General features: G+C 36.4%; 1 protein-coding gene across 1 annotated transcript in view; it reads right to left on the bottom strand.

The window, feature by feature from the left end:
- PSMB7 (proteasome 20S subunit beta 7) overlaps positions 1-17,047 on the bottom strand; it is an 89,099-nt gene that overhangs the window by 61,997 nt on the left and 10,055 nt on the right. Inside the window, exon 5 of the mRNA XM_072631883.1 lies at positions 8,356-8,471. Coding sequence (XP_072487984.1) covers positions 8,356-8,471 — 116 coding nt within the window. The remainder of the gene's footprint in view (positions 1-8,355; positions 8,472-17,047) is intronic.

Raw genomic sequence — 17,047 nt, forward strand, 5'->3', positions numbered from 1 at the left:
TGCATTAATCCAGTTAAGAGAAGATCAGGTCCTGAACTAAAGTGATGGCAGAGGAAAAAGGAACAGACACGATAGATATTGTAGAGGTAAAAACATCAAGATTTAGAAAAGATTATATATGCAGGGTAAGAGAAAATGAAGAATTGAGAATAACTCCAATGTTTAGAACCTGGATGGCTGAAAGGTTGATGATACCCTGAACACTTGAACTGAAATAGGGAAGTTCAGAAAAGGGCTAGGTTTGTGGGGAAACTTCTGATTCATATGTGGTGAATTACAAGTTCATACAAGATATCCAGTTCAAAATATCCAACAGGCAGTTTGTGATATATGATTGGCTTTCAAGAGAGGAGAATAGGACTATGAAAATATAGATCTGATAGAGATGTATATTGTATAGAGATGATATTTGAAACCATGGGAGATGATAAGATCACCAACTTAGAGAGTACAGAGTGAAGAGGGTCTGAGAGTCTTGGGTACACCTAATCTGTAGGTATCACATATGTGAAAATCCAGCAAGAGACTGAGAAGGTACGCTCAAACAAGAGGAAATTCAAGAAAGAGAAGTCATAAATATCCAGTGGGAGAATATCCAGGAGAAGGTATTCAAATAGTGTCAAAAATGCTACAGAGAGATCAAGAATAAGAATGAAGAGGGCATTAGATATGTTGATTAAGAGACTTGTAACTTTGATGACAGCAATTTCAGTTAACTATGAAGTTGAAATCCATATTGCTGAGCATTTAGAAGGAAAGTGAAAACATTTACTGTAGATGTATTTTAGATGACTTTTTTCAAGAAATTTCACTGAAAAGGGGAGAAGGATATATCAAAGGGGAGGAGAGAATATTTGTATTTATCAATTTATATTTATCAATTACAGAATCTATATAACTTGCCTTTCCTCCAAGGACTCCCAAAAAGCCAGAATATCATATACCTCCCTTTTAAAGTCTTACTTAATTTAACAGTTGAAGATATATAGAAAATAATTAGCACATCAAAAATTCCATTTCTACATCAAATATCATTACAAAATCATCATTTAACATCAAAAATCTCACTGATACTAGCCAACAAAAGATGAATTTTAGGATTAACCTTACATGAAAAAAAGAAATAAGGCTAGATATGTTTAGCATTTTCCCTGCAAAAATATATTTGAAAAACTACTGATTTAAATTCTCCACTTAATTCTAACATTTTCTTGCTCACAAAGTATGACATTCCACATGGTTTACCTAAGAACTGCTGAGCTTTTAAATTGCAACTGTATTCTACAGACACTTTCCAAACAATCAGAAAACTATAATCTACTAGCCACTAGCAAGGCTAGAGTTAACACTTTACCCAAATGGCTCCTCCAACTTTTCCCAATGGCACAAACACTATCAATATTTATTCTTTAGGAGGGCAACATCAAGAAGGCAGAGTAAGAGGACGTATTTCTACCTAGCCCACCTAGCTCACACTCACAGCTCATCAATAGCCTAGAAAACACACCAGACTGAATTCTGATTAGAAAAGTCACAACGAGGTATTTTCTAGTTCAGGGCAGCTTAAGAAGACAGACAGAAAGAAAGGTCTTTGGACACTAAGGGAGGGGCTGGCCAGGAGCATGCACAGTGTAGGAAGTATTCCATGGATCAGGAATGGAAAGGGGGCTAAGAGAGAGTACCAGGGCAGAAAAAGTTCCTAGGAGACCCCTGAACTAATGCTGGGAGCAGGAAAGGGTGCCATCTGGCAACTCTGTTGCCCATCACCCAGGGTTCCTGGGTGAAGAGGAGCTGCCAAGGCCAAGTGAAGCCTCAATTGAATACTCTTTATACTTTAGGTTAGTTTTCTGAAAATGTACAAGGGACCTTGTTTTCCAGAAATGTTCTGGTCTGAAATTTTAGTCATATAGCTCCTCTGGGAATAAGCTAGCAAATCAAACTTTTTTGATGGGGGGGAGAACGGGGTTTGCAGTGCTGGCACAAAAAAAGGGTTGCCAAGATATTGTCTAGCAATAGCCTTCAAGTTTTTCCTGATCCTAGTTGGGTCTGCCTAAGTTGAGTAAGTTGGCAAGATAAAAGAATCATATAATCAATCAAAGAATTATAAGAGTGCCCCTTTTGTCCACAAGAGAGATGTCTAAGTTACCACTTTCCTTTCCTTTCAGTGGTTAGGCCCAAATATTTTACTCAGTCAGCCACTTCAAAAATTACTCTTAATTAAAAACCACTTACTACATGGAAATAAAGAAAGAAAGAGAAAAGGAAAGGAAAGGGGAAAAAAAAGGATGCAACTTATTTCTTTGGATGGCCACAGACTTACTTCACAGACATTTTACACAGCATTACACCAGGAAAAAACACTTTTAAAACACAGATTTACTAAAAAAAAAAAAAAAAAAAAAAAAAAAAAAAAGCTTTCACTGGTACATAGTTCATCCAAGTTCATCCATAGTTCATCCTTCTCATCAAAGGAAACCCTTATAGAGAGGTTTTTGCATTCAATACTCAGTCCTGCTCAGATATACCATCATTTTAAAGATGAGCAAGACAGCAATAGTCTATTCAATGTAAATTAGGAGTAGTCTTCAGGCTTCTGGCTAGTTGCCAACATAGCCCCATGAGTAGACAAAATATAGGCACCTTCGTCTTTCAGGTAATTTGTAGCTTCTAGCTCTTCCTGTCAAATCTCTCAAAAATTTAATTAACAAGTTTGACTTTAGTTTTGTTTCTTGTAAATGAAGTATTCTAATTTGAGTAAGTTATAAAAATCTGCATTAAAACCCTATTTTCACATTAAAACCCTATTCTACATTAGTAGTAACCCAAATTTCACTGTGAATTTCAATGTTCCACAAAAAAAAATTACTTCAATAAAAACATTCCAATTTGAAGATCCTGAGGGATTTGTTTGTTTTCTAATCTGTAGTTTTTGGTTATGAATTACAGGATCACAGAATGTGTTAAGTTGGATAAGACCATAGAAAATAAATGTTTGAACACACAATGCTACGAAATAAAATACAGAGGCTGTTAAGAAGCTCACAACAGGCTATTAAAACTGCAAGTATAAAATATTAGAACACAGAACAGGATGTTAGAAATGGAAGGGTGAACTTTAGAACATTGAACATACAATAGGAGTTGCAGTTTGGTACCTTGACCTTGAATAAATAAATTACATCATCTCTCAACTAGACTCAGTTCCTAATGTCTAAAAGAGGAATAAGCTCAAAAGGTTATTAGTAATGATTAACATCACTGTATTTTTTATTAAGATTACTGCAATTATGTATTACCATTTCCTAAAGTCCAGATATTACCTTATCATTCATCTAAATGAATATCTTAAGTGATCTAGCATCTCAGTTTTGTTTTGTTTTTTTAATTTTTCAAATGAAAGTAAAGCAATAATAGTTGGGGCAGAAGATGCTCTAATATCTAGTTCTACACAGTGATGAAATCATAGGTCCACAACCCTCCAAAAGAAAACAAAACAAAAACAAACGGAACAATCAGTAACTACTCCTCATACAGCAATATCACCACCTGGTGGTCAGAGTATCCAAAAGAAAAAAATTAATCAAAACAGCAGCATATCTTCAAAGGCTCACTCACAAATTCTGAATGAATCAGACAATGCCATGTTCTTCTAAAGAATCTACTGCTTGGAGCCAAGATGGAGGAGTAGAAAGATACACATATGCTAGCTCCCAACCCACAGCCCATAAAATACCTGTAAAGAAGAACTCCCAACAAATTCTGGAGCAGCAGAAGCCACAGAACAACGGAGTGGAGGAGATTTCTGTCCCAGAGAGACCTGAAAAACTGACCCAAAAGGTCCGTCGCGCACCAGGGACCCGGACCTGGAGCAGAGCCCAGCCCTGCTTTGACCACGTGGCACCAAGAGGAGCAGATCTAAACAGGCTTCAGGGACAGAATCTCCAGCGGCAGAGCAGGTCCCTCCACCCACAGGTGCCAAAGGTCAGTGAGAGGGTTTTTTCGGCTAGTGGAGAGGGGAGCTGGGTATCTCCATAATTCAGGCCCCCTCAGACCCCCTGGGGAGGCAGCAGCAGAGGCAGCAGCAGACAGGGGCTCCCAGGGCAGGCAGGAGCTTGGATCCATTGTTGAAGGTCTCTGCATAAACCCCCTGAGGGAACTGAGCCCCTTGTGGCTGCCCTGCCCCCACCTGAGCCCCTGAACTTAATCTCACACTGAATAGCAGCCCTGCCCCCGCCCAAAGCCCTGAGGCTGGGAAGCAGCATTTGAATCTCAGACCCCAAGCTGGCTGGGCAGATCTGGAGGCGAGGTGGGTGTGGAGAGGACACTCAGAAGTCAAGGAACTGGCTGGGAAACTGCCCAGAAAAGGGGGAAAACAAAAATAAGACTATAGAAGGTTACTTTCTTGAGGAACAGGTATCTCCTCCCTTCCTTTCTGAGGAGGAAGAACAATACTTACCATCAGGGAAAGACATAAAAGTCAAGGCTTCTGTATCCCAATCATCCAAAATAGATATTCAAAAGGCTCAGGCCATAGAAGAGCTCAAAAAGGATTTTGAAAATCAAGTTACAGAAGTGGAGGAAAAATTGGGAAGAGAAATGAGAGAGATGCAAGAAAAGCATCAAAAGCAGGTCAACACCTTGCTAAAGGAGACCCAAAAAAATGCTGAAGAAAATAACACCTTGAAAAATAGGCTAACTCAATTGGCAAAAGAGGTTCAAAAAGCCAATGAGGAGAAGAATGCTTGAAAAAGCAGAATTAGCCAAATGGAAAAGGAGATTGAAAAGCTCACTGAAGAAAATAGTTCTTTCAAAATTAGAATGGAACAGATGGAGGCTAATGACTCGATGAGAAACCAAGAAATCACAAAACAAAACCAAAAGAATGAAAAAATGGAAGATAATGTGAAATATCTCATTGGAAAAACAACTGACCTGGAAAATAGATCCAGGAGAGACAATTTAAAAATTATGGGCCTACCTGAAAGCCATGATCAAAAAAAGAGACTAGACATCATCTTTCATGAAATTATCAAGAAAAACTGCCCTGACATTCTAGAACCAGAGGGCAAAATAAGTATTCAAGGAATCCACAGATCACCGCCTGAAAGAGATCCAAAAAGAGAAACTCCTAGGAACATTGTGGCCAAATTACAGAGTTCCCTGGTCAAGGAGAAAATATTGCAAGCAGCTAGAAAGAAACAATTCAAGTATTGTGGAAATACAATCAGGATAACACAAGATCTAGCAGCTTCTACATTAAGGGATCGAAGGGAATGGAATATGATATTCCAGAAGTCAAAGGAACTAGGACTAAAACCAAGAAATCACCTACCCAGCCAAACTGAGTATAATACTTCAGGGGAAAAAAAATGATCTTTCAATGAAATCAAGGACTTTCAAGCATTCTTGATGAAAAGACCAGAGCTGAAAAGAAAATTTGACTTTCAAACACAAGAATGAAGAGAAGCATGAAAAGGTAAACAGCAAAGAGAAGTCATAAGGGACTTACTAAAGTTGAACTGTTTACATTCCTACATGGAAAGACAATATTTGTAACTCCTGAAACTTTTCAGTATCTGGGTAGTTGGTGGGATTACACACACACACAGCACAGAGTGAATGGAATAGCATGGGATCATATCTTAAAAAAATGAAATTAAGCAGTGAGAGAGAAATATACTGGGAGGAGAAAGGGAGAAATGGAATGGGGCAAATTATCTCTCATAAAAGAGGCAGGTAAAAGACTTTTTAGTGGAGGGAAAAAGAGGGGAGGTGAGAGAAAAACATGAAGTTTACTCTCATCACATTCCACTAAAGGAAGGAATAAAATGCACACTCATTTTGGTATGAAAACCTATCTTACAATACAGGAAAGTGGGGGAGAAGGGGATAAGCAGGGTGGGGGGGATGATGAAAGGGAGGGCAATGGGAGGAGGGAGCAATTTGAAGTCAGCATTCTTGGGGAGAGACAGGATCAAAAGAGAGAATAGAAGCAAGGGGGCAGGATAGGATGGAGGGAAATATAGTTAGTCTTACACAACACGACTATCATGGAAGTCATTTGCAAAATTACACAGATATGGCCTATTTTGAATTGCTTGCCTTCCCAAAGGGAATGGGTGGGGAGAGAGGGATGAAGAGAAGTTGGAACTCAAAGTTTTAGGAACAACTGTCAAATACTGTTCTTGCTACTAGGAAATAAGAAATACACGTAATGGAGTATAGAAAGTTATCTTGTCCTACAGGACAAAAGAGAAGATTGGGATAAGGGAAGGGAGGGTATTAGAAGAGAGGGCAGATTGGTGATAGTGGCAATTAGAATGCTCAGCGTTTTGGGGTGGGGGGAGTGGAGAAACGGGGAGAAAATTTGGAACCCAATATTTTGTAGAAATGAATGTTAAAAGTTAAATAAATTAATTTAAAAAAATAAAGAATCTACTGCTTTAGACTATTTTCTTTTTTGTTATTTTTGGTTTTATTTAGTTTTACTCATGGTTTCTCCCATTTATTTTAATTCTTCTATACAACATGACTAACTGAAAATGTGTTTAATAAGAATGTACATGTAGAGACCATGTAAGATTGTATGCCATTTTGGGAAGAGAAGGGAAGAAAACTTAAAACTTATGGAAGTGATTGTTGAAAACTGAAAATAAGTAAATAAATGAACGAATCTGGAGGGGAAAACATTAAAAAAAAAATCTATTGCTTTAAAAAAAATAACAACCAAGAAGTTACATACAGGGGGCATATCTGACCTACTAAAGCGGTCTGTAAACTGGAAATGATGTTGAATTACCTATAGCCCTATGCTCACAATGTAATCTATACATGAGAACTATTTTCAATAATCAGGTAAATACAACATACATGTATATTTGAGGGGTGTGGGGGAACTATGAAAGTAAATCTTTATTTCATTCATTACTCGTTGATACTCAATAATCTTATTATTTGTGTGATTTGGGCCAAGTGATTTCATCTCTCTAATCTTAAGTTTTTCAACCTATAAAATGGGCATAATAGCACCTACACTATACCTCTCTTACAGTCTTGTTATAAGGAAAGCATTATGTAAACTGTAAAATGATAGAGAAAAGTGACTTGTCATCACTCTTGCTAATTAGTGGTATGCACACTTGTAAAATGGAAGTAGTGGTTGCATTATCTTACTGTACTTGTGTAAGGAAAATGCTCCGTAAAATATAAAACACTAGGTTAATTGTGAGTGATTATTAATATCGGTCCAATTAGCACCATGCCAAAGCTTCAGAAAATCTGATGTTCTCCTTATGTAGACTAAAAGAATCTTTTTTTTTTTTTAATAAATGCTATCCTACTTCTATCTCTCAATTTAAAGGAATCAGAAAAGGAAAGAGTACATAAGGTTGAAACTGACAACAGAGAATACATTTTAAGGGAACAGTTCTGAATGCAATTCTAAATTTACTATAAGCACCTTCATTTAAAAATAATTACAAAGATTCATCTGTACAGTATCTAGAGGGCACACCATTCTCCCCACCAAAGAGAGAACAGCTGTCGTATAAAAATCTTATAAAAGGACAGATAACACAATGGGATTGCAGAGTCTCTAAATGGCAATTTCCAAATGACTCAAGGTACTAGTTTCCTAGCTTCTGTGGTACCAAGATACCAATTACTAAAATTTTAAGATGCAGAAAACATCCAGTTTTGTAGACCTTACTGAAGAACACACACACACACACACACACACACACACACACACACACACACACACACACACTCTCACTCTCTCTCTCTCTCTCTCTCTCTCTCTGTTTGTATCTCTGTTTCTTGGTCAATTTACCCCAGAAATTTCAGAAACAAAAATGACCACCTGTAATTTCATGTAATTTCATTCTTTTAAATTCAGGTAAGGAAAAACTCTCTTTAAAATGGACTGCTTTTGTTTCAATAGCAAATCTGTTTATCAGTGGAAATTTTTAAGCTGAGACTAGAAGGCAGGACCGTTTGTCCTGGATGTTGTTGATGGGACTCACAATTCAGGATAGTGTTGGACTATATAACTTCAAACTGACCAGCTTTTCTAAAACTGTATCACCTACCATTCTATAATCTAAAGCCTCTTCTAATGATAACATTCCATGTTCCAACATTCTATACCCAAAAGTCCCTGCTAGTTCTAACCAACTAGGTTTTGATTTCAAATTATGAATTTTTAAAAGCAATTTTTTGGTAGCAGCCAAAATACAAGTCAAGAAATATTAGAAGGCTATGAAAGAAGATAGCTGTTGAAGAAAAAAGAACATCTATTTCAAAGGCCAAAAAGAAATAACACCATTCTAAACATGTGGGAGAAGTTCAACTCACCCATAGTGACATAAGGCAATTTATCAGTCGATCCATGAGGATAGATGCTGTAGAGGTGAGGTCCAGTAACATCTACTCCTCCTAAAACCAAGGCTGCACCAATGTAACCTTGATACCTAGTGGACAGAGTATGCATAAGGAAAAAATGAAGCAAAAAAAAAAAAGCATCATTTAAACCAAGTTTAACCACACAAATGCTAAATGAGATGTCTGCTTTTCTTGATTTTGTTTGGTTTTTTCAGTTACTTTTCTTAGTTACTTGTTTTGAATGGGGAAAAGCCAGGAATTGTCACTAAGTCACCTTTAAATCTCAAAAACAGGGAGCTGATGAATCCAGATCTATTGATAGCAATCAATCAAAAAACATTTTATTAAGTATCTACTATGTGCCAAGCACTGTGCTGAACACTGGGAATACAAAAGGAAGCAAAAAACAGTCCCTGCCCTCAAGGAGGTTAGGGTCAAATGGCGGAGAAACATAACAAATAAATTCAAAGCAAGTTATAGACAGGAAAAATAGGAAATAATTAACAGAAGGAAGGTACTGACATTCACTGAAGTTGTTTATAAAATAAAAATGGCAAAATTGTTCTCTTGCTTTTTACCTGGCTCTTTAACGGACGAGTTCTCCAAAACTAGGTCACAAGAATAAGCCAAATTTCTGGAACATTTTCAAGGTGCATCCTAAAAGATTACTCACTTTTGGACAATGCTAAAATTTTGTATTAACTCTTGCTGTCGTTCAGTTACTTCAGTCATGTCTGACTCTTCATGACTCCATTTTTGGGGGGGTTTTCTTGGCAAAGAGACTGGAATGGTTTACCATTTCCTGAGGCAAACAGGGCAACTCCCACAGAGAGTAAGTGATTGAGGGTGGATTTGAACTTGAACTCCTGATGGTGAGACTTCCTGATTCCAAGCCCAGTACTCTATCCACTGTACCACCTAGCTCCTTTCCACAAAACCACCATTATACATGGTTCAACTGAGAGCAAACCAGGCCTACAGAAGGAAAATGGGTTGCACTAGGTCACACAGCTAATGACAGAATGGAGATTCAAACCAAAATCTCCTATCAGGCCAATGCTCTTTTCCCCTATGTCACAGTGCCTCTCTCCTCTTCCACCAAGCTGCCAAAACAGAGGCCAACCACGGAACCTCACACATCGAAGGCATTGCTGAATGAACAAAGTAAACTGCTAAAAAGAGTCCCTGAAAGAGATAAACCATATTCTCTGCACTGACTCTCACAATAATATGGGAAACCTATTTTTTTGTGTTAAATAATGTAGAGTCACCAGGGCAAAAGGAAAGAGAGCTAGCCAAACCTTGTTATGAGTAATCATGTGTTCCTGAATAGGAAGCAAATGAATGGCCCATACAAGTACCCTTCTACTGTCCCCTGAGGGAATGACTACACCCCATCCAACTCAGAGGTGTGCTACGTAAAATGATGCATGTGCTTTATAAATTAGAACATCATATACAAATGCCAGGTTCTGAAATGCAGAGATCATTAAGAATACTTCAATGGATCCGTGAACTCTTCAAAGCAAGTATTCCCTTCAATGGTACAAATCACAACCCATCCATGCCTTTTCATCTAGTGTGTTGGGTTTTTTTGGTCCACTTTGTCCATAGTATACCACAGAGGATTCACTCAACATAATGAAGGGCTTCCCAATAGTGCTCTTTCTTACATTTTGTCAAAACCAGAAGAACATTCAGACTGTCCATCTGTTACACCTTGCTCTCATCTTTACATTTTGATGGTATTTCTTAGACCTCTTGAAAATGTTCCATTACTGGAGATATAATCTCATCTATAAGTACTCACCATATATCTCACCATTGACTGTCCATTGCCTTCTGTGTAATGCCCATCTTTGGTTCTTCAGAGAATGTGGTGTTCTAGGTCTCACTATCATACAAAAGCCCTGGTAAAAATGCTTATTAAAAAGATGGGTTTTTGCTCTTATAGAAAACTTGGAGGTCAAAGTGCTTTGCAATTTCTTGCAGCAACATAGCCCAATCTCTATCTTTTCAACTCTGGGGCCAGCTAATTGTCTATTCCAGATACACATGGTATCAAGAGGGCAGCCATTTAGAGGCACAAAGAAATCTAAGCAACAAACATTCTTCATTCTTTTGGTGTTTCCTGTGTAGATAAACAGACCAAACTGTGTTGTGTGATTACTGATCTCTTCCAGAAGGTACTGCCACTAGGGGTAATCAATAAAATGTTTTGCGTAAATAGGAGTAACCAGAAGGAATTTTGATCTGAACTCTAACCTCCAGATATATGCCACCATAATGGCATAATTTTTGGTGAGCAATAATTTCCATTATCATGTCTCACCTGAATCTTAAAAATCTTGATACATGGAAGGGAAACACCTTGTCTAGAAGGTGGCATTTTATTTTACCAAGTTGAATGCTTTTTTCCAAAATGAGCAAATAAACACAAAAAATTATGAAGTGGCAAAGATTTGGTGCATTGTTGAATAGCATATGCAAAAGCCCAGTCTGCTTATTCTCAACTATTATCATCAAAGATACCCTTAATTTATGCATAGCTGACCTTCATAAAAAATTTTAAAGACAGGAGAGTAGGCATACAGATCTATAACTGTTGTTGTTCTCTTTTTTGCATATCAATAATGTATGAAACTTTTTCAAGGCATTGGTATTTTTCTTTCTTTTAGATTATCTTGTACATTGTTCACTCAATGCTCTCACAATTTTATCACTTCCAGCATGAATCTCTACTCTATGTTTGGTCTAACCAAAATGATTTTCCCATCTCTGTGCTCTTTAGTGCCAATTCTATTTTGAAACTCTTTATGACCCTCAGGAACTGTGATGTTGCAGTTCAAGTCTTGTGGATCCTTCTCCATCCTTGATGGAGAAAAGTTTACTGTAATAATTTTTGCAAATCTTTTCCATTTTTCTTGTTTGTAATTTACTTTCTCGTTTCATCCTTAATGTCCTTGGGATGACTGCTTACCTAGGTATCTTGCCAACTTCCTTCTTCCTGTTGGCCACTCTCAGTTTTATAAAAATAATACTATTCAAATCGTCCATTATTCTTCATGATTTTACAAATTTACATTCTAATTCAGAGTTGCTTTTGGCAGCCATCTCTGTCCATTTGGCAAGTACAGCAAATGCTAGCTAACTAGCACTCTCTAGGTTCCTTTGGTGTCTGTTGCAGCAATTAATTTATACTAGTGTAACTTGTAGATGGGAGAGATATTATTTCTACTGTCCATTTCCAATTATTAATGTTTAGAAACTTAAATAATTCAGGTTTAAATCTTAACTGCATACTGAACCTTTTTTTAATTGCTATTTTTTCCTTTGATTTATTTTAATTCTGATCTTAACTGTGACAAGTCAATGGCCTGACTATGCACAGAGAACAAAGAAGCATATTTACCACCTCTGTAAGTATTTTCCTGTCTGGTAAAATGTAGTCAATTTTATGTTCTTTATATTATCTTTTTTTTTGGAATTATCACTTTTGCAATTTTTTTCTTTTTTTAATCTTTCCTCCTTGAAATATCTTGTGAATCAACTTAAGCTTTACTTGATCTGGTCCAGTCACATTCTTTTCAACTTTGTCTTCCTAAATGCCACTGCTACTACTTTATACACTAGGATCCAAATATGATGGTTTCTGTCACTGATTATAAAAATAGGTCATTAAAGGAATGCTGATAAGTGTGTTCCATTTTATGTACATCTGCCAACCTTCCAGTTTCATCTATGAATTCTCTTAAGATGGTCTGGTTCATTTAACTCTCACACCACACTTTTATAAACTAATTTTTACATACACTGCTTTTCACTGTTTTATAAAGCAATACTGGCTTCATAATTTTCCTCCATGCTACTACATTGTTTACTAAGTGAGCTTGCATTCCAAACTTACATTATTATCCTTGACAGCCATCTCTCTTCATTTAGGAAGGAAAGCAAGTATTTGTTAGTTAAATCAATTTCCAGGAATCTTTGGTCTCCTCACTGACAAGAGGAGACATATTAAGCTTTTGCAGGAAAGGTTGAGAATGAAGGTCAATATCTTTCCCTTTTTTGTATTTCCAACTTTTCCATCACTAGGACAAATCTAAATCAAAGAAAAGCTATTGCAACTATTACCCTAACTTCTCATATATATCCTATTTTAACGGTAATTTTGACCTTTGCTCTTATCAGCTGATAGTTTACCTGAAAAAAAAAACAAACCAGCTGATTCTGATGTCCCCATATAACTTTTCTTCCTAAAGAAAGTATTCATGACATATGGCACTGAGGTTTGTGAGCAGTTTACATGGTTTTAGCCTCTATCAATTCTCAACCTCTGAGTCATGTTTTGTCACACATTCTTCCCATTTCTCCCCTCCACTCACTGTCACACTGATGTCACTGAGGATCCAACCACACAATGACTCAATCTGAAAGACCTTATCAAGCTCCCCATAGAATTTAATTTCTCTACCTCTTCATTCTCTAAAAGAGATGTTGGACCATCCATAAAAAATAACCAAATGGACAGATTCAGAAAAACCTTGGAAGATTTGTATGAACTAGCAATGAGTAAAGTGAGCAAATCCAGGAGAACAAAAATAGTAATAACAGTATTGATTAGCACCTACTACGTTCTAGGCAGAGTGATAACTGCTTTACAAAATATTATCTCATTTGATTCTTACAACAATTCTGGGAGGTGGGTACTTTTATGAGCCTGTTTTACAACTGAGGAACCTGAGGCAAGTAGAAGTTAAGTGATTTGCCCAAGGTCACACAGTGAGTATCTGAGGCCACATTTGAACTTGGATGTTCTTGATCCCAGGCCCAGTACTCTAGCCACTGCACCAAAAGTTGCTTCAACATGTACAGTGACTATGGCATTGTAAAAAAATAAATAAACCAAAAGACTTAAGAACTCTGCCCAGTGCGTAATGACCAACCAAGATTCCTGAGAATCCAAGAAGATGCTTCCCACCTCTTGACAAAGAATTATGGACAAGAGGTAAAGAATGAGACATACATTTTCCAGTGTAACTCCAAATGTAGATTTGTTTAGTTTGACGATACTTAAGAATTTAAAGAAGTGGGTTTGCTTTGCTGGGAAGGGGAGAACCAGTGAAGAAAGTTTAGGAAGATTTAGGACAATAAGGCAGAAAAAAGAATAACATGAATGAAACCCTTTTAAAAAGTGCACAAAACATGAGTTTTAGTAGGAAACATAGTTTTAGAACTAATATGCTGAATGTATTACATTTTAAAAATACATATACATATATACACATAAAGTATAGTCCCAATTTCATGTATAGTCCTTTTTCTGTTCTTTATACATGAAAATGCTCATATTTGTTGGTTTGTCAAGTTCAGAATAACAAAAAATAAAAAATTTACTTTAAAAAAGTTGGTAGATAATAATTGTATATATTACAATCACTTTTCATAGTAGTTTTTTTGCTTATGCTCATAATGAGCACTGTAACATAAAATGACCAACTGTCCCAAGAAACGATATTTCTGTTCAAATTCCCTACTTATCAGAGAAACCTTAAAGCACCATCTAATTCCCACTGGAATGACAAAAGTAGCAAAAAAAAATTATAAAACTGAAGTTAGCACTGCTGTAAAGAAACAGGAATTCTAATATTTTGTTGGTGGGTGACTGCAGACTACTGCAAACATTTTAGAGAGCAACACAGCAATATGTAATAAAAGTAACAAAACACAGCTTTTAAAGCTGTAATTCTGTTGCTAGCACTTTATCTCAAAAACACAAAAAGGAAAAAAAAGACCTGTGTGCACAAAAATATTCATAGCTACTACTCTATTTGTAATAGCAGAAAATGGATGAGCAACCTGTATGTTAAAAAACTTAAGAATTGCTGAATAAATTGCTGTATAATAATGTGATACAATACTGTGATATAAAAAAAAATGACTCATACAAGGAAGTGGAAAGACCTACATTCATGAGGATAAATGTACAATCAGCAGAACCAGAAGTGCAAATATGTTGACTACAAGTAGGCTGGGAGGGGGAGGAAGAAGAAACAAGGCCAGAAGTAGTAGAACTTCAGTTATATCTAGAAGGAGGCAGAGAACAAAAGCATTTTTGTTTGTTTCTTAATTCATTTTTTCTATCTTATTTAAATAGAAAGGGTTTCACATTTTTATTTCTTGCTTTGTATGTCTGTTTTAGTTGACAAATTAAAACATAATTCTTTTAGACAAATGTGTCTTGTTGCCTTTAGGGATGAAACCAATTCCTTGGCCTCCCTATGGAGAATCTGTGGGCTACTGTTTCATTTTAACTGCAGCTTCTTTCTGTCTTCTGTTGTTTATTGTGAGAGAATTACTAATATTGACATAGTTAAGGTCTTTCAATGTTACCAACTGGACAAAGAGCTCATATTTAGAGGACCTAAGATTAAATTAATGTTTATAAACAGTCTAGAAACTCTGACTCTTAGCACTCCCTCTAGCCTTTTTCCTACCATCACACTATAGTCACACTGAAAACAGAATGGGTGAAAGAGTGAAACTGAAAATGGTGAAAACAAATAAGACTAAAGGACATTTTTTCTTTTTCTTTGTTTCAACAGTTGCCATGGCCTTTTTTAACTCATCACCAAGCAAATAACCTTCTTAAGACAAGTCAGTTCGCTCTTAGCTAAGCTGTTACTGGCACAATACCTGAAGTTTTTCCAATATGGTAATTTACCTAAGCTTGTATTTCCCGGACAGCCTTTGACAAGCTAGGGCCACTCTCACCTCCATAAGGCTTTTTAAATCGCAACACAGTATACAAATATAAGCTGATATGACTGTTTTCAAATGATATAAAGAGATCATCAGGAAAAATCACTGTACTTTTTCTCTACTTAATAGTTCTAAATAATATCTAGCAATTTAGTTGACTTTTATATATGCTTTAAGATTTACAAAGCTCTTTATACATGAAGTAACTCTGATAACATTCTAGTTGTCTTAGAATACGTAGCACATTAAATTAGAAGATGAGAAATGAGAATTTAGATCTGGTCTTTTGAGCCTTGGCAAATCGCTTTACCTTTTAGAGCCTAAGCTTCCTTAACTATAAATGGAAACTGAACTGAACAGCCTCTATGGTCCCCTTCCAGATCTAATGGTTTAGTACCATGGAAAGGGCACTCAATTTAGAGCTGGGATTTTTGGATTTAAATCCCCATTAGGAAAATTATCTATGGGGGCTTAGGTAAGTCATTTCCCTTCTTTTGAAAAGAGGTCAGACATGATAATGTCTAAGTTTCTTGTCAGTTCTAAATGCTTTGACTATCCCCTACCTAAAAAGAATTCAATTTTAAATTTTATGATGTATTTAATATGCCACCAGAGGGAGCTCACACAGTCTTGTTAATTTAAAATAAAAATTGGCACTTTTTAAAATTTCCATCTACTTGTTTTGCCAAATTTTGTGATATTTTTAATTGAACAAGATTTATCAGACATATATTCATTCAGAGATATATTCATTCACTCAGAGAAGCAAAGTATTTCTGAGCTCGAAAAGACTTCAAAGGTCAATCAATCCATAGCTGAAAAAAATTTCCTCTATCACCAAGTGTTCATGCAGTCTCTATTTGAAACATTACAATAAGGAGATCTCAATAACTTCTGAACTAATTCACTCCAAATTTGGACAGCTCTAAGGCTTGGGAAGACTTTCCTTACACCAAATCAAAATCTGCCTCTCTTAAAAATTCTATTCACTATTCCTGTTATGCCCTCTACAGGAGCAAAATAAGTCTAATCTATTTTCCAATTGAAAAGAATTATCAGATTCCCCAGTTTTCTTTTCCCCTATGCTAAACATCCTCAGCTCCTTCAACCCATCAACAAACAGTACTGCCTTCCACTCCACTATCCTGCTGGTCACCCTTCTCTAGATGAGTTCTAATTTGCTAGCATCCTTTCTAAAATTTGTTTAGTGGCTTCTCAGCACCTCTAGGATAAAATATAAATTCCTCTGGCATTTAAAGCCCTTCATAATTAGAGCTTCAGTCGATCTTTTCAGGTTATTATAATACATTATTCTCCTTTATATACTCTATGTTCCAGTCACAATTCCCCGTATGTAACATTCCATCTCCTACCTCCCACACTGGTTATGCTCCATTCCAGAAATGCTTACCCTTTTCACCTCCCCTTTTAAGAACCACTGCTTTAAACAGTCAGGTCAAGTGCTACCTTCATCTGTGAACATATTGTATCAGTAGAATGCGGTGTATCAGCACATCACCAGGCACATAGTAGGCACTTAATGAATGCTTACCAATTCATTGGCTTTGCCCACGCAGTTCAATTCCATTCAATTCAAAAAACCTTTGTTAAGCATTTTACTTAGAGCAAGGTGTTTCTTATGCTAGATACTGCAAACAGACATGAAGATAATAATGAGAATGCCTGCCCTCAAGGAGTTTTTATTCTTCTGGTGACAGAATACATACACAGATAAATAAATATATATCAATCTAAAAAGAGAAAGAACAATCACAACTGGATGATTGAGGAGAAGCTTCACAGAGGGGTTGGAACTTAAGACAAAAGCTAGACAGAAGATTGTAAGTGAGGGAAGAAACAGAAGTACCACTTAGAAATCAGACATCTAGGTGGAAGTAGGTAA

The sequence above is a fragment of the Notamacropus eugenii genome, chromosome 1 (genome assembly GCF_028372415.1).
Source record: "Notamacropus eugenii isolate mMacEug1 chromosome 1, mMacEug1.pri_v2, whole genome shotgun sequence".
NCBI classification, from domain to species: Eukaryota; Metazoa; Chordata; class Mammalia; order Diprotodontia; family Macropodidae; genus Notamacropus; species Notamacropus eugenii.